Source organism: Anas platyrhynchos, chromosome 37 (assembly GCF_047663525.1).
Source record: "Anas platyrhynchos isolate ZD024472 breed Pekin duck chromosome 37, IASCAAS_PekinDuck_T2T, whole genome shotgun sequence".
In the NCBI taxonomy this organism is placed as follows: domain Eukaryota; kingdom Metazoa; phylum Chordata; class Aves; order Anseriformes; family Anatidae; genus Anas; species Anas platyrhynchos.
In genome coordinates this window covers 3563342-3585787 of record NC_092625.1, presented here as the reverse complement: position 1 = coordinate 3585787, position 22446 = coordinate 3563342, and the positions used below count along the sequence as shown (strand labels likewise).

At 64.0% G+C, this 22446-nt stretch overlaps 1 protein-coding gene across 1 annotated transcript; it reads right to left on the bottom strand.

The window, feature by feature from the left end:
- Positions 1-821: 821 nt before the first annotated feature.
- LOC140001076 (cohesin subunit SA-3-like) lies at positions 822-19446 on the bottom strand. The gene is made up of 24 exons (XM_072032215.1): positions 19335-19446; positions 18956-19052; positions 17354-18876; positions 17122-17273; positions 16976-17049; positions 16042-16165; positions 14041-14139; positions 13871-13950; positions 12998-13105; positions 12376-12478; positions 12051-12162; positions 10783-10886; positions 10239-10328; positions 10033-10122; positions 8913-9101; positions 7795-7865; positions 7102-7189; positions 6921-7001; positions 5933-6025; positions 5792-5849; positions 4974-5110; positions 4810-4908; positions 1437-1475; positions 822-827 (listed from the first exon to the last, which is right to left on the bottom strand). The coding sequence occupies exons 3-24, from the start codon at positions 18231-18233 to the stop codon at positions 822-824; spliced, it is 2877 nt and encodes a 958-aa protein (XP_071888316.1). The 5' UTR covers positions 18234-18876; positions 18956-19052; positions 19335-19446.
- Between the last annotated feature and the right edge of the window lie 3000 nt (positions 19447-22446).

The following is a 22446-nucleotide window of genomic DNA, read 5'->3' as shown; positions in this document are numbered from 1 at the left end:
TGTATTATTCTTATTGTTATTGTTATTTTTGTTATTATTATTTTCCTGTCTTATTAAACTGTCTTTATCTCAACTCACGGGCTTCACTTTGCATTTCTCTCCCCGTCCCAGAGAGGGAGGGCGGAGGCTGAGCAACGGCTGCGTGGTGTTTAGCTGCCGGCCGGGTTAAACCACGACAGGGTGGGGACATCAGGGTGGGGACACGGGGACAAGGACATCAGGACAAGGGCATCGGGATGACATCAGGATGGGGACACTGGGATGGGGACATGGGAACATTGGGATGGGGACATCGGGATGACATTGGGTTGGGGACACTGGGACAAGGACATAGGGACAAGGACATTGGGTCAAGGACATCAGGGTGGGGACATTGGGACAAGGACGCTGGGATCACATGGGGATGGGGGACACTGGGATGGGGACATCGGGACAAGGACATCAGGGTGGGGACATTGTGGGGGGGGACATCGGGATGGGGACAACCCCAATGGGGGACATCGAGGACAGGGACATTGGGGAGGGGGGGCACAAGGATGGGGGGGACACCGGGACAAGGATGGGGGGGGACAAGGACAAAGAGGGGGGGACACGGGGATGGGGTGGGGACATCGGCGGGGGACCCACTGTGACCAACCCCCCCTGTCCCCCTCCCCCCCAAACTAAACTTTTTTGAGGCCGCGTTGCCAATCCCGCTCTTTATTGAACCAAACGGGGTGCGGGGGTGGGGGGTGGGGGGCGGCACCCCCAACATTTTTGGGCTCAGAACAGCAAAAAACAGGCAAAACCAGAAACGACGCCTTCCGGCTGCGGCTCCACGCTCAGTCCTGGGGGAGAGAACCCCCCCAAAAAATGGCAGAGGGGGAAATTTGGGGGGGGTCCCCCAATTTTGGGGAGGGTCCCCAATTTTTAGGGGGGTCCCAAAGTTTTTTTGGGGGGTCCCCAAATTTGGGGGGGGGGGCTGTAAAGGGGGAGGGTGAAAACAGGGGCAGGATTTGGGGGGTTGTTTTTTGGGGCGGGGGCAGATTTTTTGGGGGGTCTCAAATTTTGTGGGGGGGGTCCAGATTTTTTTGGGGGGGGTCCTCAAATTTGAGGGGGGGAGCTGGGGGAGGGGGGGGGTGAAAATGGGGGCAGGATTTAGGGGAGGTGGAAATTGGGGGGGTGCATTTTGGGGTGGGGGGGCAAATTTTTGGGGGTGCACTTTGGGAGGGGGGAGAGTGAAAATGGGGGGGCAAATTTGGGGGGGCAAAATTGGGGGGGGATTGGGGTAAAATTGGAGGGGGTATTTGGGGGGGGGAGGGTGGAAATGGAGGCAATTTTAAGGTGGGGGGGCTCAAATTTGGGGGAGGGGGGGAGTAGGGGGGGGAAACAAAAAAAAAAGGGGGGGACGTTGGGGGAAATTTGGGGGGGAGGCAACATTTCGCCCCCCCCCTCACCTCGATTCCCAGGATGGTGGAGTCAAAGAGGTCCCGGACCTGGGGGGGGGGGGAAGCACCCAGGACCCCCCCTTGGTGCTGGGGGGCCGTGGGGGCAGGGCTCACCTGGTCTAGCTGCGGGGGGGCTCCTCGCTGCTGCCCCCCCCCCCCCCCCTCCTCCTCCTTCCTCCTCTATCACATTCAGTCTGGGGACGACGCTGGGAGCCCCCCCGGTATGCCCAGTGCCCCCCAGTATGCCCAGTGCCCCCCCGCAGTCCCTCCCAGTATGCCCTTTGCCCCCCCAGTCCCATCCCAGTGCTCTCCAATATGCCAGTGCCCCCCCCCACTCCCTCCCAGTATGCCTAATAACCCCCCCAGTCTCCCCCAGTATACCCAATGCCCCTCCACTCCCATCCCAGTACCCCCCAGTGCCTCCCCAGTATGCCCAGTGCCCACCCCCAGTCGCTCCCAGTATGCCCAGTGCACCCCCCAGTATGCCCAGTGCACCCCCAGTCCCATCCCAGTATCCCCCAGTGTCCTCCCAGTATGCCCATTGCCCCTCCAGTCCCATCCCAGTGCTCCCCAGTATGCCCAGTGCCACCCCAGTCCCTCCCAGTATGCCCAATAATCCCCCCTAGTCTCCCCAAAGTACGCGAGTGCCCCCCCCAATCCCATACCAGTACCCCCCAGTGCCCCCCCAGCATTCCCAGTGCACACCCCAGTCCAATCCCACTACCCCCCAGTGCCCCCACCAGTGCCCCCCAGTATACCCAGTGCCCCCCCAGTCTCACCCTAGTGCCTCCCAGTCCCCCCCAGTCCCCCTCCCAGTGCCCCCCAGTATGCCCAGTGCCCCCCCTATCCCATCCCAGTGCCCTCCCAGTACCTCCCAGTTCCCCCCATTGCCCCCCCCCAGCCCATTTTGAGGGTGCCCCCCCCCCCCAAATTCACCTGCTGGGGCCGGGAACGCGGAGCTTCCAGGGGGGCGGGGGGGGCCCGCAGCACCGTGGAGGTGACCGCTGGGCTGAGGGGGGGCTGGGGCCCTGCCAGGTCTCTGGGGGGGGGGGCGATGTGAGACCCCCCCACACACAGGGTTTGTCTCCAAGGACACCCCCCAATTTGTCACCTCCCCTCCCTTGGGGGGGGGGGGCAGGGACAAGGGGGGGGACAGGGACAAGGGGGGGTCACAGGGACAAGGGAGGGGGGAAGATTGGGGGGTGGGCACATTGTGGGGGGGTCCCGGGGGGGGGGCGCTGCCCCCCCCTCACCTTCCGTGCACCTCCTCTTTTGGGGGAGCTCGGGGGGCTGCAGGGAGCGGTGGTAGGCGGCCAGGGGGGGCCACGGGGACCGCTCCGGGGGGGTCATCCCCAGCTGCTGGCAGCTCTGCTGCAGGTGGGTCAGCCTGGGGGGGGGCAAAAATTAGGGGGACCCCAAATCACCCCCCAGGGCCCCCCAAATTTTCCTCCAAGAACCCCAAATCCCCCCCTGCACCCCAAATCCCCCCCAGGACCCAACCCCCCCCCAGGAACCCCATATCCCATACAAGGACCCCAAATCCCCCTCCAGGAACCCCAAATCGCCCCCTCCGGACCACAAATCTCCCCAAAATCCCCCCCCAAGGACCCCAAATCCCCCCAGGACTCCAAACCCTTCCCAAGGTCCCCAAATCCCCCTCAGGGACCCCAAATGACCGCCCCCCAGGACCCCAAATATCCCTGAGGACCCCGAATACCGCACACACACACCCCAAATACCCCCAAAGACCCCAAATCCCCCCTCAAACCCCCAAACTCCCCCCTAAATACCCCTAAATCCCCCCCCCTTAGGCCCCCCCCAACTCCCAGGGCTCGGTCGGGGCAGCAGGCGGGGGTAGAACCCGCTGAGCACCTCCAGGAAGGCAGGTACAGGGGGGCCCCCCCCGGATCCCCCCCGGCACCCCCTCCGGCACCCTTGTAGGGCAAAGGCGATGCTGTCCCTGGGGGATAGCAGGGGTCAGGGCCGGGACCCCAAGTCCCCCAGGGCTCCAAATCCCAGGTTTCCAAGTCCTCTTTCATATCTTGAATTTTCTTCAGGTCCCAAACAAACCTCTCTCTCTCAACCCCCGCTCCCTTTATATCCCCAGACCCCCCCAAAAAAAAAAACCAAAGCCCACAATTACCCCGACCCCCCCCCCAAAAAAAACCCTGCCCCAAATGGACCCAAACCCCCAAAATGCCCTGCAACCCCTCCACCACCCCAAAGCCCCTCCAAGACCCCCAGGACCTCCAAACCGAGAGCCCCCCCAAAACACCCACTGACCCCCCCCCAAATTGCCCCAACACCCAGAGCCCCTCCCAAAAGTCCCCTATCACCCCAAACCCCCTCCCCACCCCCCACCCCCAAACCCCCTCCCCACACCCCAACCTACCGCCCCCCATCCGGGCCTCCCCCTGGTCCCCCTCATTACCGGTGCAGGCGCACAGGCACTTGGCGGCTGCGGGTTGGGGGCGGGGGCCGAAGAATAGGGAGAGGCTGGCGCCCAAAATCCGACAGCCCCGCAAAAGCGGCACCGTACTGGGGCTGTGCTCCATCAGCAGCTCCTGTTACATCACCTGGGGGGCACGGTCAGAAAGACCCCAAAATCCCCCCTCTTCAGAGCCCCCACAACCCCAAATCCACCTAAGTAGCCCCCAGGGACCCCAAAAGCCCCCCACAGGACCCTGAAGCCATCACCTCAGACCCACTGCAGCCACCCCAGAGACCCAGAGACCCCAAAAAGCCCCCCTAGCCCCCCCCCAATGACACCAAATACACCCCAAAAGCCCCCCAAAGGACCCCACAGACCCTAAAAGCCCCCCCCAGAGCCCCCAATAATCCGAGACCCACCTGGAGCCCCCCAGGACCCCCTAAAAGCCCCCCCCGCAAGACCCCAATGACCCCAAATCCATCTCACCCCCCCCCCAAACCTCTGAGAGGCCCCAGGGCCCCCAAAGTCCCCCAAGCACCCAGATGACCCCAAATCCATCTGAAGCCAGAGCACCGCAGGACCCCAAAAGCCCTCCTGGAGCCCCCCATGACCTCCTGGAGCCCAAGAATCCTGAATCCCATCTCAAGCACCCAAGGAACCAAAATCCCCTGAAGCCCACCCAGGACATCCTGAAGCCCCCCAGGAACCCCAACCCCCTCTGGAGCCCCCCCCCAGGCCCCCAAATCCCCCTGAAGCCCCCCAGGACCTCCTGGAACCCCCGAGGACCCCCAAAACACCCCCTTTCTTTGGAGCCCCCCAGGCCCCCCAAATCCCTCTCTGAAGCTCTCTCCCTAGGGCCCCTCCTAATCCCAAGAACCCAAACCTCCCTCCCTCTGGAAGCCTCCTCCCCTAAACCCCAAATCCCCCAAACACCCAGGACGCCCCCGGTACCTGCTGCAGGCTGAGCAGCACGACGCGCGCCCACTGGCTGTCCATGCGGCGGATGCACGCCAGCGTCTCCTTGATGATGTCCCGGAACTCGGCGTGAAACTGGAAACGGGGGTCCCAAAGAACCGAGGGGACAGCGGGGACACTGTCCCCAGCCCTGTCCCCACCTTGTCATAGTACTTCAAGACGTCGGAGGCGGCGCTGGGCTCCAGGACGTTGTAGATGATCAGCTTGCAGGAGCCGGCCAGCAGCATGCGGCGGCGGTGCAGGTCCTCACCGCGGCTGTCGGCGGGATCGGGTCTCCCTGCGGGGACAAGGGAACAGCCTGGGCAACAGCCTGGAACACCAAGAGGAACGCCAGGAAGCAGCTGAGGAGGTCCTCCTGGGGTTTGGGCACCTAAGGGGATGTTGAGGGGATTTGTGGCACCAAAGGGAAGCCACAACCAGATGGAGAAGTCCTTCAGGGGGCTTTTGGACACTTGGGGACATCTAAAGGGGACACAAGGGGACATCTTGGGCCACCATGGCCACCTCAAAGCCATCCTGAGGCCACCATGGACTGCTCGGAGATGTCTCGGGGCTCCTCACCTTGGGACATCGGGACCACTTTGGGGCCACGGTGGGCCACTTCATCACCACGGGGGCCACCTTGGGCACGGGTTGGGCACGTGTTGCACATGAGGACACTGGGGCCACCAGGGCCACCTCAGAGAACATCTCCAAGGCCACCAGGACTGTCTTGGAGATGTCAGGGCCACCTTGGGATCGGACCACTCCGGGACCACGGGGTGCACTCCACGCCCACGGGGCCACCAGGCCCCCGGGGTGCACCTCCCGGGGACGGGGTTGGGGACGCGTTGGGGACCTCACCGGCGACTGTCCTGTTCCCCAGGGCCAAGAAGATGTGGTCGAGGAGCATGGCGGCCAGCTGGGAGCGCAGCTCCACGTCGGCACCCAGCCGCAGCGGGAACCAGCGCGCCCCGGCCCCGCGTGTCCCCGAGGGGCCCCAGCACCAGCAGGAGGTCACTCAGCACCACGAAGGCCTTGGGGACAACGGGGACAACGGGGACAAGGTCGGCACGGGGCCACCGAGGTGCCACCTCGCCCTCTGTCCCCTCGCTGTCACCTGCTCCCGGACGCCGGCGTCGCCGTTGGAGAGGCAGCTCTGGCACAGGGCGCAGAAGGAGGTGGTTTTGTCCTTCAGGCTCAGCAGCTGCTCCTGGGGACAGCCGGGTGGCATTTGGGGACAGCCGGCTGGCACCTGGGGATGTCCCCAAGCCGGGGCCACGTCCTCGCAAAGAGGGGGTTGTCCCCCTGTTGTCCCCTCCCCGCTGTCCCCCTGTTGTCTGTCCCTACCCTGGGGTGGTGGCGCTGCTGGGGGTCCTTGTCCCCATGTGTCCCCATGTGGTGTCCCCATCCCCGTCCCCATGTCCTGTCCCCGTCCCCATATCCTGTCCCCATCCCCGTGTCCTGTCCCTGTCCCCAAGTCCTGTCCCTGTCCTACTCCTGTCCCCATGTCCCTATCCGTGTTCCCATATCCTGTCCCCATCCCTGTGTCCTGTCCCTGTCCCCACATCCTGTCCCCATGTCTCCATCTATGTCCCCACATCCTATTCCTGTCCTCATGTCCCTGTCCCCATGTCCTATCCCTGTCCCTGTGTCCTATTCTTGTCCCAATGTCCCCATCCATGTCCCCATGTCCCTGTTCCTGTCCCCCTGTCCTGTCCCCGTGTCCTATTCCTGTCCCCATGTCCCTGTTCCTGTCCCCCTGTCCTGTCCCCGTGTCCTATTCCTGTCCCCATGTCCCTGTCCCCGTGTCCTATTCCTGTCCCCATATCCTGTCCCTGTCCCCTGCCCCATGTCCCTCTGTCCCCATGTCCCCAGCCCCGCCCAGTGTCCCCACATCCCCGTCCCCACACCCCTGCCCCCTTCCCAACGTCCCCAAACCCCCAAGTCCCTGTCCCCACAGCGTCCCTTTTCTCCCCTTACCCCCAGTGTCCCCATGTCCCCGTCCCCTCCCCCAGTGCCCCCATGTCCCTGTCCCCTTCCCCAGTGTCCCCAATGTCCCCAACTGTCCCCAGTGTCCCCAGTTGTCCCCATGTCCCCAAGCTCACCTGGGGGACGTCGGTGTTGGCCAGCCGCGACAGCTCCCAGAGGATGTGGAAGTGGGCGCAGGTGATGGCGGGGACAAGGAGCTGTGGGGACACACGGTGGCCTCGTGTCCCCTCCCTGGAGTTGTCCCCAATGTCCCCAGTGTCCCCAGTGTCCCCCAGTGTCCCCAGTGTCCCCAGGTACCTGCGGGGGCACCTCGCCCGTGTCGGCCGCGCGCCGTAGGAGGAGGGTGCAGGGCTCGAAGAGCTGCCAGGGCGTCAGGTCGTGGGCGCTGCGGGGACAGGGACAGGGACAGGGGACATGGGGACAGGGGACAGGGGACATGGGGACATGGGAACAGGGGACATGGGAACATGGGGACAGGGGACACGGGGACAGGGGGACATGGGGATATGGGGACAGGGGACATGGGGATATGGGAACATGGGGACAGGGGACACGGGGACATGGGGATATGGGGACAGGGACAGGGACAGGGGACAGGGGACATGGGGACATGGGGACAGGGGACATGGGAACATGGGGATATGGGGACAGGGACAGGGGGACAGGGGACAGGGGACATGGGGATATGGGGACATGGAGGTGGGACATGGGGACAGGGAGATGGGGACACCGGGAAGGGGACAGGGACATGGAAATGGGGACAGGGACACTGGGAAGGGGACGGGGACACTGGGAAGGGGACAGGGACATTGGGAAGGGGACATCAGGGAATACTAGGGACACGGGAATAGGGGGAAAGGGGACAGGGACATGGGGCCAGTGCCCCAGGGGATGGGGGGGCACGCTTGGGGACAGGGGGGGGACACATTGGGGACACGTTGGGGACACGTTGGGGACACGTTGGGGACACGTTGGGGACACGGGGCACACTTGAAGAGGACGGAGAGGCGCTTTAGGGTGGCGGCGGCGCTGTACAGCTCCTCCTCGTCCAGGGACGGCAACTGCGGGGGGGGGACAGGGGGTTGGGGACAGCTGGGGACACCCCGGGGGGCTGGGGACACCCCAACACCCCCAGCCCAGCTCTAAGCCCCCCAACCCACCCCAAATCCATCCCAAATCCCATACAACCCCCCCAAATCCCCCCAAAACCCCCTATAATCCCCCCAAATCACGCCCTAAATCCCTCCAAAATGCTCTATAATCCCCCCTACACTCCCCCCAAACCCCTTATAATCCCCCTGAATCCCCCCGAATTCCCCCCCAAATCCCCCTGAATCCCCCCCAAATCCACTCTAGCCCCCCCAAATCCCCTCTAACCCCCCCAAATCCCTCCAAACCAACCCCAAATCCCCCCCAAATCCCCTATAACCTCCATAAATGCCCCCAAACTCCCCCTATAACCCCCAAACCCACCCCGAATCCCCCCAAACTCCCCCTAATCCCCCCCAAATCCCCTATAACCCCTCCAAATCCCCCCAAATCCCTCCAAACCCACCCCAAATCCCCCCAAATCCCCTCTAACCCCCCCAAATCCCTCCAAACCCACCCCAAATCCCCCCAAATCCCCTCTAACCCCCCTAAATCCCCTCCAAATCCCCTCTAACCCCTCCAAATCCCCTCTAACCCCCCCAAATGCCCTATAACCCCCCTAAATCCCTCCAAAATGCTCTATAATCCGCCCTAAACTCCCCCCAAACCCCTTATAATCCCCCTGAATCCCCCCCAAATCCCCTCTAACCCTCCCAATCCCCTCTCACCCCCCCCAATCCCCTCTCACCCCCCCAAATCCCCTCTAACCCCCTCCAAATCCCCCCAAAATCCCCTCTACACCCCCGTACCCGCAACAGGCGGTGGCAGCGCTCCCCCAGCAGGTCCCCCATGCCCCTATCCCTGCCCCACTACCTCCACCCCACTACCCCAAAACCACCCCAAATCCCCCCAAAACCCCCTACAATCCCCCCTAACTCCCTCCAAATCCCCTATAACCCCCCTGAATCCCCCCCAAATCCCCCCAATTCCCCTCCAATCCCCCCCAATCCCCTCTATACCCGCAGCAGGCGGTGGCAGCGCTCCCCCAGCAGGTCCCCCAGGCGGCTCCTCACCAGCTCCCCGCGCCCCCGCAGCGGCAGCCGGGGGTCGCAGAGGGCCCCCAGGGCTCGGGAGGCCGCCCCCAGCACCTCCGGCCCCGTGTGCTTCTGCACCAGCTCCTGCAGCTGCGCCAGCGCCTGCTCCAGGGGCTGCGGGGTATGGGGTGGGGGTCACGGCCACCCCAAAGGGCCAGGGGACACGGGGACCCTATAAGGACTGGGGACATGGGGACCCTATCGGGGATGGGTGACCCTATAAGGACTGGGGACACAGGAACCCTATGGGGAACGGGGATCCCAAAGGGCAGTAGGACGTGGCGACCCTATAAGGACTGGGGACATGGTGATCCCAAAGGGTGAGGGAACACGGGGACCCTATAAGGATTGGGGACACAGGGGCCCTATGGGGAATGGGTGACCCTATAAGGATTGGGGCCACGGGGAACCCAAAGGGCCAGGGGACACGGGGACCCTATGGGGAACGGGGATTCCAAAGGGCAAGGGGACATGGCGACCCTATAAGGACTGGGGGACACAATGAGGAAATGGGGTTTGGGAACATGGTGACCCCAAAGAGCCAGGGGACCCCAAAGGGTGAGGGGACATGGTGACCCTATAGAACTGGGTGACCCTATAGGGTTGGGACCAGATGACCCTATAGGACTGGGTGACCCTACAGGATTGGGACCAGGTTACCCTATAAGGACTGGGTGACCCTATAGGACCAGCTGACCCTATAGGGTTGGGACCGGGTGACCCTATAGGGACCAGATGAACCTATAGGACCGGCTGACCCTATAGGGTTGGGACCAGGTGACCCTATAAGGACCAGGGGACCCTAAAGGACCAGCCGACCCTATAGGGTTGGGACCGGGTGACCCTACAGGACTGGGTGACCCTACAGGATTGGGGTCAGGTGACCCTATAAGGACCAGGGGACCCTAAAGGACCAGCTGACCCTGTAGGATTGGGGCCAGGTGACCCTATAAGGACCAGGTGACCCTAAAGGACCAGCCGACCCTATAGGACTGGTGCCAGGTGACACTATGGGGCCGGCTGACCCTATAGGGCCTGCGCTCACCCTCTCCAGCCGCGCGGTGCAGTAGACGCTGAGCTCGAAGCAGCTCAGCACCTCCAGCAGCGGCGTCACCTTCTCCTCGTCCGCCGAAAACTTTTTTTTTGGGGGGGTCACACAGGGTGAGGGGGGGTCACAGGGAGTGAGGGGGGGTCACCCGGGTGTCCCCCCACCCCAAAAATGTCCCCGAGGCCCCCCCGGGGTCCCCTCACCTTGGCCAGCAGCCGGGGCAGGATGGGGGCCAGGCAGAGGCTGAGCCGCGAGCGCTGCTCCGTCACCGCCCGCCTCCCCTTGGGGGGCGCCTGGGGGGGGGCACAGGTGACAATGATGACAATGACCCCCCCCCGGACAATGACACCCCCTGGGGGTCAATGATACCCCATCAGGTGGCACTGACCCCCCCCAGGTGACAGCGACCCCCCAAAGGGGACACTGAGACCCCCCCTTGGGGACAACGGCCCACCCCCCAGTGACAATAACCCCCCGTTGGGGACACTAACCCCCCCTTGGTGACATTAAGACCCCCCCTTGGGGACAATGACCCCCCCCAAGATAATACTGACCCCCCCTTGGTGACACTGAGACCCCCCCCCAGGGACAGTGAGACCCCCCCAGGTGACAATAACACCCCCCCACATGACAATAACCCCCCACCCTTGGGGACAATGACCCCCCCCCGGTGACAATAACCCCCTTTGGTGACACTGAGACCCCCCCAGGTGACAGTCACCCCCAGGTGACACCGCCCCCCCCTACCTTGCGGGGGGGTCCCCGTCCCACTGGGGGCCCCTCCCCCGCCGCCCGCTTGGCGCTGGCCGCCAGGATCTCCACCAGGGCCTTCTCCTGCTGGTCGCTGAGCGCTGGGGGGGGAACTGGGATGGACCGGGAGGGACTGGGACGGGACTGGGGGGGACTGGGGGGGCTGGGAGGGGGCTGGGGGGGACTGGGAGGGACTGGGATGGACTGGGAGGGGGTTGGGGGGGGGACTGGGGGGACTGGGAGGGGGTTGGGGAGGTTCCCAGTGCCCCCCAGCTCCCCCCAGTATCATCCCAGTGTCCCCTGGCGCCATCCCAGTGCCTCCCAGTGACCCGTGGTGCCCACCCAGTTATCCCCCGTTCCTCCCAGTCCCATCCCAGTACTCCCCAGTACCCCCCAGTGCCTCCCAGTTCCCTCCTAGCATCCTCCCCGTGCCTCCCAGTCTTTCCCAGTGCCCCCTGGCACCCTCCCAGTCCCATTCCAGTCCCTTCCAGTTATCCCCAGTGCCCCTCAGTCCCATCCCTGTTCCCCTCATTGTCTCCCAGTGCCATCCCAGTGCCTCCCAGTTCCCTCCCAGTGCCCCCTAGCACCCTCCCAGTGCCCCCCAGTGCCCCCCAGTGATCTCCAGTGCCACCCCAGTTCCCCACAGTGTCATCCCAGTGCCCCCCCCAGTCCCGTCCCAGTGCCCCCTTGTTCCCACCAGCCCCCTCCCAGTGGCTCCCAGTGCCCCCAGTTGCCCATATTCCCCAGGGGCCTCCTCCAGCAGCAGTCCCCGCCCCAGCCATGTCCATCCCAGTGCCCTCCCAGTACCTCCCAGTTATCCCCAGTTTCTCCCAGTCCCATCCCAGTACTCCCCAGTGCCTCCCAGTTCCATCCCAGTTCTTCCCAGTGCCCTCCCAGTGCCTCCCAGTTGCCCACCCTCCCCGGGGGCCTCCTCCAGCAGCAGCCTCCCCCAGCTGTGTCCATCCCAGTGCCCTCCCAGTGCCCCCCAGTCCCCCCCAGTGCCCTCTGGTGCCCTCCCAGTTATCCCCAGTTCCTCCCAGTCCCATCCTAGTACTCCCCAGTACCCCCCAGTGCCTCCCAGTTCTTCCCAGTGCCCTCCCAGTGCCCCCTGGCACCATCTCAGTGCCCCCCAGTCCCATCCCAGTCCCTCCCAGTGCCCCCTGGTGCCATCTTAGTGCCTCCCAGTCCTTCCCAGTGCCCCCTAGCGCCCTCCCAGTGCCTCCCAGTCCCCTCCCAGTGGCTCCCAGTGCCCCCCAGTTGCCCACCCTCCTCGGGGGCCTCCTCCAGCAGCAGCCCCCCGGCCGTGTCCCAGTCCCGCAGCTGGGTCCCGGCGCAGTCCCAGAGGCTGTCCACGAGGTACGCGGCGTGCTGGTGGAGCTGGGGACAGGGACAGCGCTGGCACCGGGGGGCACCGGGGTCACCGGGGGTCCCTTGGGTGTCCCCTGGGGTCACCCGGGGCCACCTGGGGTCCCTTGGGTGCCACTTGGTGTCCCCTGGGTGTCCCCAGCTGTCCCCAGGGTGTCCCTGGGTGTCCCTTGGGTGCCCCCAGAGTGCCCCCAGAGTGTCCCCAGGGTGTCCCCAGGGTGTCACCTCGCTCTCGATGAAGAAGGTCAGCAGCAGGCGGAAGAAGGTGCGGTTGTCCCCGCTGCCAGGGGACGGCTCGGTGTCACCCTCGTGCCGCGGGGACAGCAGGCTGGGGACAAGGACAGGGGGTGACATTGGGAAGGGGACAGCTGGGTGGGGACATCAGGGGGTTCAGGGTCCCGAGATGGGTTTTTGGGGGGAGAGGGAGTGGGGACAGGGGGACAGAAAGAGACACGGGATGGGGACACGGGGGTCCCAAGGGCATGGGGACAGGGTTGGGGACACAAATGGACACAGGGAATGGGGACAGGATTGGGGACAGCAAAGGACATGGGATGGGGACAGGGGGGTCCCATGGGGATGGGGACAGGGTTGGGGACATAAAAGAACACAGGATGGGGACAAGGGGGTCCCATGGGTGTGGGGACAGAGTTGGGGACACAAAGAGACTGGCGGGGACAAGGCAGGACCGGGTGCCACCATCCCCACGAGGACATCCCCAGGTGCCACCAAGCCTCGCACCCGGTGGCAGCACCGACTGGGGACGATACCCGGGGGGTGACACCGAGAGGGGACAGGGGACAGGGGAGGTGACACAGGAGGGGACAAGGGGGTGGCCCGGCCTCACCTGCGGTAGAGGAAGAGGCCGGCGGCGGTGGCGAGGGGACGGCGGCTGCAGAAGACGGCCGGGTAGACGCGGTGACAATCGGCCTCCGTCAGCGCCTCGGCCACAGTGCTGGGGTGACAACGGGGACACCGCTGTCCCCCGGCTGTGTCCCCTGTCCCCGAGCCGTGTCCCAACCCCCCAGCCCCGTGTCCTGCCTGGCTTCGTCTCGCCCGTTTTGTGTCCCCCTTGGTGCTCTCAGACCCTAACCGGTGTCCCCAGTGTCCCCATCCCCCGTGTCCCCAACGTCCCCAATGCCCCCAATGTCCCCCTTGTCCCCAATGTCCCCCCCATGTCCCTCTTGTCCACCATGACCCCCGTCCCCAATGTCCCCCTTATCTCCCCATCCCCAATGTTCCCCTGTCCCAAATGTCCTTGTCCCCAATGACCCCAACATCCCCAATGTCCCCCTTGTCCCCCCCATATCCCCAATATCCCCATGTCCCCAATGTCCCCCATGTCCCCAGTGTCCCCCCCATATCCCCAATATCCCCATGTCCCCAGTGTCCCCCCCATGTCCCCAATGCCCCTATGTCCCCATGTTCCCAGTGTCCCATGTCCCCAACGTCCCCATGTCCCCCTTGTCCCCCATGTCCCCCAATGTCCCCCATCCCCAATGTCCCCATTATCCCCAATGTCCCCCATGTCCCCAGTGTCCCCCCCTTGTCCCCAATGTCCCCCCCCCATGTCCCCAACATCCCCAACATCCCCCTGCCCCCAATCCCCAATGCTCCCCATGTCCCCGATGTCCCCAAGGTCCCCCCCATGTCCCCAGTGTCCCCAACATCCCCCATGTCCCCAATGTCCCCCCTGTGTCCCCAACGTCCCCAAACTCACTCCAGCATCACCGTCAGCAGCTTCACCACCTCCACGGCCACCACGGGGTCCTTGTCCTGCACCATGGACACCAAGTGGGCCTGGGGGGGGGGACACACACCCGTTGTCACCCCCTGGGGACCTCGGCAGGGAGGTGACAGCGCTGGGGACACGGGGGGGGACACGCTCACCTTGAAGCGCCCAGTGAAGAGCTCCATGTGCGCAGCCGTGTCCCGGCGGGTGTACAGCCCCTGCAGCGCCCGCACGCAGCGCAGACGCACCTCCCCCTGCTGCGGGTCCCCAAGTGTCCCCAAGTGTCCCCAAGGGTCCCCTCCCGGCCACAAAGGTCCCCAAGGGTCTCCTCTCCTAACCCCAAGTGTCCCCTCCCAGACCCAGTGGTCCCCAAGGGTCCCCTCTCCCAGCCCCAGTGGTCCCCAAGTGTCTCCTCTCCTGACGCCAAGTGTCACCTCCTGGTCCCAAGTGTCCCCAAGGGTCCCCTCCCGGCCACAAAGGTCCCCAAGGGTCTCCTCTCCTAACCCCAAGTGTCCCCTCCCAGCCCCAAGGGTCCCCCATCCTGCTCCCAAAGGTCCCCAGCCATCTCCTCCTGGCCCCAAGTGTCCCTAAGTGTCCCCACGGATCCCCTCCCAATCCCAAAGGTCCCCAGATGTCCCCTCTCCCAGCCCCAAGTGTCCCCCATCCTGTCCCCAAAGGTCCCCAGCCATCCCTTCCTGGTCCCAGCAGTCCCCAAGTGCCTCCCATCCTGGCCCCAAGTGTCCCCAAGGGTCCCCTCCCGGCCACAAAGGTCCCCAGGTGTCTCCTCTCCTGACCCCAAGTGTCCCCAAGTGTCCCCAAGGGTCCCCTCCCGGCCCCAAAGGTCCCCAAGGGTCTCCTCTCCTAACCCCGTGTCCCCTTCCAGCCCCAAAGGTCCCCAAGGGTCCCCTCTCCCAGCCCCAGGGGTCCCCAAGTGTCTCCTCTCCTGACACCAAGTGTCCCCTCCTGGTCCCAAGTGTCCCCAAGTGTCCCCAGAGGTCCCCTCCCAGCCCCAGTGGTCCCCAAGTTTCCCCCATCCTGCTCCCAAAGGTCCCCAGCCATCCTCTCCTGGCCCCAAGTGTCCCCAAAGGTCCCTTCCCAGCCCCAAATGTCCCCAAGGGTCTCCTCTCCTAACCCCAAGGGTCCCCTTCCAGCCCCAAAGGTCCCCAAGGGTCCCCTCTCCCAGCCCCAGTGGTCCCCAAGGGTCTCCTCTCCTGACACCAAGTGTCCCCAAGTGTCCCCAGGGGTCCCCTCCCAGCCCCAGTGGTCCCCAAGTTTCCCCCATCCTGCTCCCAAAGGTCCCCAGTCATCCTCTCCTGGCCTCAAGTGTCCCCAAAGGTCCCTTCCCAGCCCCAAATGTCCCCAAGTGTCTCCTCTCCTGACCCCAAGTGTCCCCAAGTGTCCCCAAGGGTCCCCTCTCAGCCCCAAAGGTCCCTAAGGGTCCCCTCTCCCAGCCCCAGTGGTCCCCAAGGGTCTCCTCTCCCTACGCCAAGTGTCCCCTCCCTGCCCCAAGTGTCCCCAAGTGTCCCCTCCCATCCTCAGGTGTCCCTAAGGGTCCCCTCCTGGCCCCAAAGGTCCCCAGGTGTCCCTCCCAGGGAACCACATGTCCCCGAGGTGTCCCTCAAGGCATCCCTATGCCCCCACAGTGTCCCCATGTCCCCAGGGTGTCCCTTTGTCTCCAGGGTGTCCCCACAGTGTCCCCATATCCCCAAGGTGTCCCTTTGTCTCCAGGGTGTCCCCACAGTGTCCCCATGCCCCCCAGCTGTCCCTGTGTCCCCAAGGTGTCCCTGTGACCCCAAGGTGTCCCCACAGTGTCCCCATGTCCCCAAGGTGTCCCCGAGGTGTCCCTGTGTCCCCAAGGTGTCCCCAGAGTGTCCCCATGTCCCCAAGGTGTCCCCTTGTCCCCAAGGTGTCCCCATGTCCCCAAGGTGTCACTGTGTCCCCAAGATACCCCCATGCTCTCACAGCTGTCCCTGTGTCCCCAAGGCATCCCCATGTCCCCACAGTGTCCCCATGTCCCCAGGGTGTCCCTTTGTCTCCAGGGTGTCCCCACAGTGTCCCCATATCCCCAAGGTGTCCCTTTGTCCCCGAGGTGTCCCCACAGTGTCCCCATGCACCCCAGCTGTCCCTGTGTCCCCAAGGTGTCCCCAGGATGTCCCCACCTTGTCGTGCAGGGTCCAGCCGAGGTACTTGAGGTGGCCGTCGGTGAGGAAGGAGGCCGGGAAGCTGCACATCCACGTCCCCAGCTCCTCCATGCACAGCGCGCACACGTCAGGCACCACGTCCCTGGGGGGGGGACAGCGCCTTGGGGACAGCGCCACGGGGACAGCGCCACGGGGACAGCGCCTTGGGGACATTGCCACGGGTACACCACGGCCCCGACACGCTCGGAGTCCCCAGGGCAACCCCAGGGACCCCCGTGTCCTGGTGACAACGTCCTGGTCCCGGTCCCCAACCTCTCCTGGTGATGTTCTCCGAGGAGAACCCAACTTGGTTCCGTCCCAGTTCCAATCTGGTCCCAGGTCCCAACTGGTCCCAGTCCCCAACCCCTCCTGGTGACGTTCTCCAAGGAGAACCCAACTTGGTTCCGTCCCAGTTCCAAACTGGTCCCAGTTCCAAACCACAACTGGTGATGTTCTCCAAGGAGAACCCAACTTGGTTCCGTCCCAGTTCCAAACTGGTCCCAGTTCCCAACTGGGCTGTCCCCAGTGCCACCACAGTGACAACCCCTCCCGGTGACAACCTTCTCCAAGGAGAACCCAACTTGGTTGCGTCCCAGTTCCAAACTGGTCCCAGTCCCCAACTGGGCTCTCCCCACTGGCTCCAGTCCCTAACCACGCTGTTCCCAGTGCCACCCACTGCCACCCAGTGCCCCCAGCACCACCCCAGTGCTGCCCAGCACCATGCAGTGCCACCCAGAGCCACCCCAGTGCCACCCAGTATCCTCCAGCATCACCCCAGTGCCCTCCAGCACCACCCCAGTGCCCCCTAGCACCATCCCAATGCCACCCAGTGCCCCCCAGCACCACCCCAATGCCACCCAGTGCCACCCAGTGGTACCCAGTTCCGCCCAGCACCACTCCAGCGCCCCCCCACCTGTATCGGTGCACGAAGACCCCCTTGAAGATGGCGTTCATCACGGCCTCGATCTCCTCCTGCTGCTCCTGGTGCTGGACGGCACCCACGGGCATCACCGGGGCGCCCGTGCCCGTGTCCCCACCGCGTCCCCAAACGTCACCCACCTCCCGCAGCGTCTCCTGCAGCGCCTCCAGCTTGCCGGGGGCTCTCCGGGGGGGGCTTTTCCCCCTTTCGGCCTCGTAGAGCCTCCGGGTGTTGTCGCGGCGCTGGCTCAGCCCCAGCGCCACCTCCACCAGCGCCGTCATCAGCTTCATGGCTGGGGACAGCGGGACGGTGGCGGGGGGGCGTCGGGGACACCCGGCGGGTGACAAGTTGGGGGTGGGGGGTGTCACCTACCTGCCAAGGTGGCCGTGTGGCGGAAGGCGCGCACTTGGGAGTCGGCGAGGCTGGTGAGCAGCGCGGTGAGGCCGCCAAGGAGGAAGCCATCGTAGAGGACGGCGTGGCGGCTCCGCAGGGCCACCGCTGTCACCACGGCCCCAAAAGAGGCCCGAAAACGGCGCCACGGCCCCGTGGAGAGGGACAGGGGGTAGTCGGAGGAGTCCTGGGGGGGGACACGGGGGCAGAACGGGGACACGAAGGGATGAGGCGGCGGGGATGGACAGGGGGGAAATGGGGGCGGAAAGGGAGAAAATGGGGGCTGAAAGGGAGAAAATGGGGACACAAGGGGACAAAGCGGGGACACAAGGGGGCAACACAGGGGGATGTAAAGAGACAAAATAGGGAGAACATAAAGGGACAAAATAGGGATGCAAAGGGACAACATGGGGACACAAGGGGACAAAACAGGGACACAAGGGGACAAAATGGGGAGATTGGTAGGGACGGACAAAATGGTGGGACACAAAGGGACAACATGGGGATGCAAAGGGACAACATGGGGATGCAAAGGGACAAAATAGGGACACAAAGGGACAAAATAGGGACACAAAGGGACAAAATGGGGGATTGGAAGGGACAGAACAGGGACACAAAGGGACAACGTGGTGGGAACGTAAAGGGACAAAATAAGGGGGGCATAAAGGGACAAGATGGGGATTGGAAGGGACAAAATAGGGGGGACATAAAGGGACAAAATGGGGCGGTGGAAAGGGGTGAAATTGGGAATGAAAAGGGACAAGGTGGTGGGGATGTAAAGGGACAAAATACCCATTTTGTCCCATGCAAAGGGGACAACGAAAAGGGGGACCATGGAAAGGGACAAAATGGGGGGGGACATAAAGGGACAAAATGGGGACACAAAGGGAGAAAATGAGGAAAGGCAAAGGGATAAAATGGGGGCACACAAAGGGACAAAATGGGGGGACGCAAAGGGACAGAACTGTGGGGACGACAAAATGGGGACGCAAGGGGACAAAATGGCGGCCTCACGCAGGTGACAAGATGGCTGCCTCACAGAGATGACAAACTGGAGGCAACGCAGAAAAATAACGTGTTGGGGACACAGGGACAAAGCGTTGGGTCACACAGGTGACAAAGTGGCAGGGATGCAGAGGGACAAAATAGCAAGGAAGTGAGGTGACAAGATGGCGGCGTCACACAGGTGACAAGATGGCCGCCTCACAGAAATAACAAAACAGCAGCAATATGAAAAATATAAAGCATCCAGGACACAAGGGACAAAATGCTGGGGTCACACAGGTGACAAAATGGAGGGGACGCAAAGAGAGGAAGTGGTGGGGATGCAAGGAGACAAGATGGCGGCGTCACAGCGGTGACAAGATGGCCGCCTCACAGAGGAGTCAAGATGGCGGCATCCCCACACCACCACACATCCCCCAGTACCTCGCTGAAGGTCTCGGTCAGCCGCTGGATGATCTCGGTGTTCTGCTGCTCCCGCAGCATGGCCAGCGTCACCGTGCCTGCCGGGAGGGGACACGGCGGGTGACGGGGACGTCCCCCGGGGGGGTGACAGGGGGACGGGGAGCGGGGCGGCCGCACCTCGGCAGCCGCAGGAGCGGACGATGAAGTTGACGAGCTCCAGGAAGGCCGGCTCCCGGTCCCGCTTGTAGCCCTGCAGCCACTCGTCCACCGCCACCTGCGGGCACAGTGACACGTGGTGACACGTGGTGACACGTGGTGACATGTGGTGGCACGTGGTGGCACGTGGTGACATGTGGTGGCACGTGGTGACACGTGGTGGCCCCACATTTGAGCAAATGCCCCCCCCCCATGTCCCCTTCCCAAGGTGGACACGTCCCCGTGTCCCTTTGGGAGCTGGTTTTGCTCGCGTGTCCCTTTATCCCTGTGTGTCCCTGTGCCCCCCAACATGTCCCCATGTCCCCCCCTGTCCCCATGTCCCCCCCTGTCCCCGTGTCACCTCGATGGCCACCCTGCCGTCCATGACAGCCTGGTAGAGGACGTTCTCCTCCGAGCTGCTGCCGTCCTCGCTGGGCTCCCTCCGGGGATGTCTGGGGACTTGCGGAGGTGACATGGGGGTGACAAGGGAGGGCACGGCTTTGGGGACGGGGGGGGGACAAAGGGGACACGTACAGGGCGGAGGCGGGTGCTGGGCCCCCCCCGAGCCCCCCGCTTCTCCTGCAGGGTGGCCTCGAAGTCGCTGCCGGAGTCGTCGTCACTGCTGCTGGTGTCCGTGTGGGGACAGTGGGGACAGCAAGGGGGGGCTGTTGTCACCTCCCCCCCCCCAAAACAAAACAAAACAAAACAAAAACTCAAGGACAATCCCTCCCAGTATGCCCAATAACCCCCCCCAGTGCCCCCCAGTATGCCCAGTGCCCCCCCCTATCCCATCCCAGTGCCCTCCCACTACCTCCCAGTTCCCCCCATTGACCCCCCCAGCCCATTGTCCCCATGTCCCCCTGTCCCCATCCCAGTGTCCCCATTACCAATGTCTTTGTCCCCAATATCCCCATCCTGCTGTCCCCATCCCATTGTCCCACTGTCCCCGTGTCCCCATCCCAATGTCCTTCTCCTGATGTCCTTGTCCCGTGTCCCCACCCCAGTGTCCCCATCCCAGTGTCCCCATCCCGATGTCCTTGTCCTGATGTCCCTGTCCCCATGTCCCCATCCTGCTGTCCCCATCCCAGTGTCCTTGTCCCTGTGTCCCCATCCTGATGCCACCATCCTGCTGTCCCAATTCTGATGTCCTTGTCCCCCTGTCCTCATCCCAGTGTCCCCATCCCAATGTCCCACCCTGATATCATCCTGATGTCCTTGTCCCCGTGTCCCCACCCCAATGTCCCCATCCCACTGTCCTTGTCCCCCTGTCCCCATGTCCCTGTGTCCCCATCCCGATGTCCCCATCCCATTGTCCTTGTCCTGATCTCCTTGTCCCCAATATCCCCATCCCGCTGTCCCCGTCCCATTGTCCCCCTGTCCCCATGTCCCCGTATCCCCACCCCAATGTCCTTGTCCTGATGTCCTTGTCCCAATGTCCCCATCCCAGTGTCCCCATTACCAATGTCCTTGTCCCACTGTCCCCATCCCAATGTGCCCACCCCAATGTCCTTGTCCCCGTGTCCCCACCCCAATGTCCTTGTCCCCGAGTCCCCATCGCAGTGTCCTTGTCCTGATGTCCTTGTCCCCATGTCCCCATCCCAGTGTCCCCATCCTGTCATCCCGATGTCCTTGTCCCTGTGTCCCCATCCCGATGTCCCCATCCTGATGTCTCCATCCCAATGCCACCACCCCGATGTCATCCCAATGTCCCCATCCCACTCTCCCCACCCCGATGTCCCCATCCCTGTGTCCTTGTCCCAGTGTCCCCATCCCAACGTCCTCATCCCAATGTCCTTGTCCCGATGTCCCCACCCCTATGTCCCCGTGCCAATGTCCTTGTCCCAGTGTCCCCATCCTGATCTCATATCGATGTCCTTGTCCTGATGTCCCAATCCCAGTGTCCTTGTCCTGATGTCCTTGTCCCCATGTCCCCATCCCATTGTCCCCGTGTCCCCATGCCCCCATCCTGCTGTCCCCATTGTCCCCCTGTCCCCGTCCCCCCCCTCAGAGCCGCAGGACGTAGGAGTCGCTGTGTGTCAGGTGCCGCACCCAGCGCTGGGGGGGTCCGGGGGGGGCGCGGGGGAGGCACTGGGAGAGACTGGGGGGGACTGGGAGAGACTGGGAGGGAACTGGGAGTATTGGGAAAGCTTTGGAGGGGCACTGGGAGGCACTGGGGGAGACTGGAGGGGCACTGGGAGCACTGGGAAGGCTTTGGAGGGGCACTGGGAGCACCGCCCCTGGGCCATAGGGGGCTATAGGGACCCCAGGCCATAGGGGCCATAGGGACCCAGCTATAGGGCCCTATAGGGACCTATAGAGCCATAGAGGGCCATAGGGACCTATAGGGCTTTAGGGACCTATAGGGACCTATAGGGTCCTATAGGGACCCTGGGACATAGAGGGCCATAGGAAGACGCCTATAGGGTCCTATAGGAACCCCAGGCCATAGGGCCCTATAGAGCCCTACAGGGAACCTGGGCCAATAGGGGGCTATAGGGGCCCACCTATAGGATCCTATAGGGACCGCAGACCACAGGGTGCTGCTATAGGGACTTGGTTATAGAGCGTTATAGGGAACTGGCTATAGGGCAATATAGGGACCCCAGGCCATAGGGTGCCATAGCGACCTGGTTATAGGGCGCTATAGGGACCCGGCTATAGGGCCCCATAGGGACCCCAGGCTATAGGGGCCCACCTATAGGGTCCTATAGGGACCCCAAGCCATAGGGGGCCAGAAGGACCCATTTACAGGACCCCATAAGCACCCCAGGCCATAGGGCCCCATAGGGACCCGCTTCTAGGGGCCACAGGGCCTCCCCGATAGGGCCCCATAGGGACCCCAGGCCACAGGGGCCCTCCTCTGGGCCCTGCAGGCCCCGCCCCCCTTCCCCAGGCCCCGCCCCCTGTTTGTGAGCGTGCGCGCTGCGGGCCGGGCGCAGGTGCGGGCAGGGGAGAGGTGAGGCGGCGCGAGGCGAGGCAGGCGGGGGGGGGGAGAGCCCCCTTCACGTGACCCCAGGGGGGGCTTGGGACCCCCCCACATTACCCTGAGGGGTTTTGGGGCCTTGGGACCCCCCCCAGTGTGACCCCGGGGGGCCTTGAGGGGCCTTGAGGGGCCTTGAGGGGCCTTGGGACCGTCCCACACTGCTCGGGGGGGGGATTTGGGGCCTTGGGACCCCCCCCAAATGGCCCCGGGGGGGCTTTGGGACCCCCCCGTTTAACCCTAGGGGGTCTTTAGGGTCTCGGGACCCCCCCACCCCAAGTGACCCTGGGGGGCTTTGCCCCCCCCCAGTATTACTCCGGGGGGTCTCGGGACCCCCCCGTGTAACCTCAGGGGGTGTTTGGGGTCTCGGGACCCCCACAAACGACTCATGGGGGGTGTTTGCCCCCCCCATGTCCCCATTCTGCAGGACCTGTGGGGGGCCCTCTCCAAATGGGGGGGCCCCCAACACCCCCCAACCTATGTCCCCCCCCCC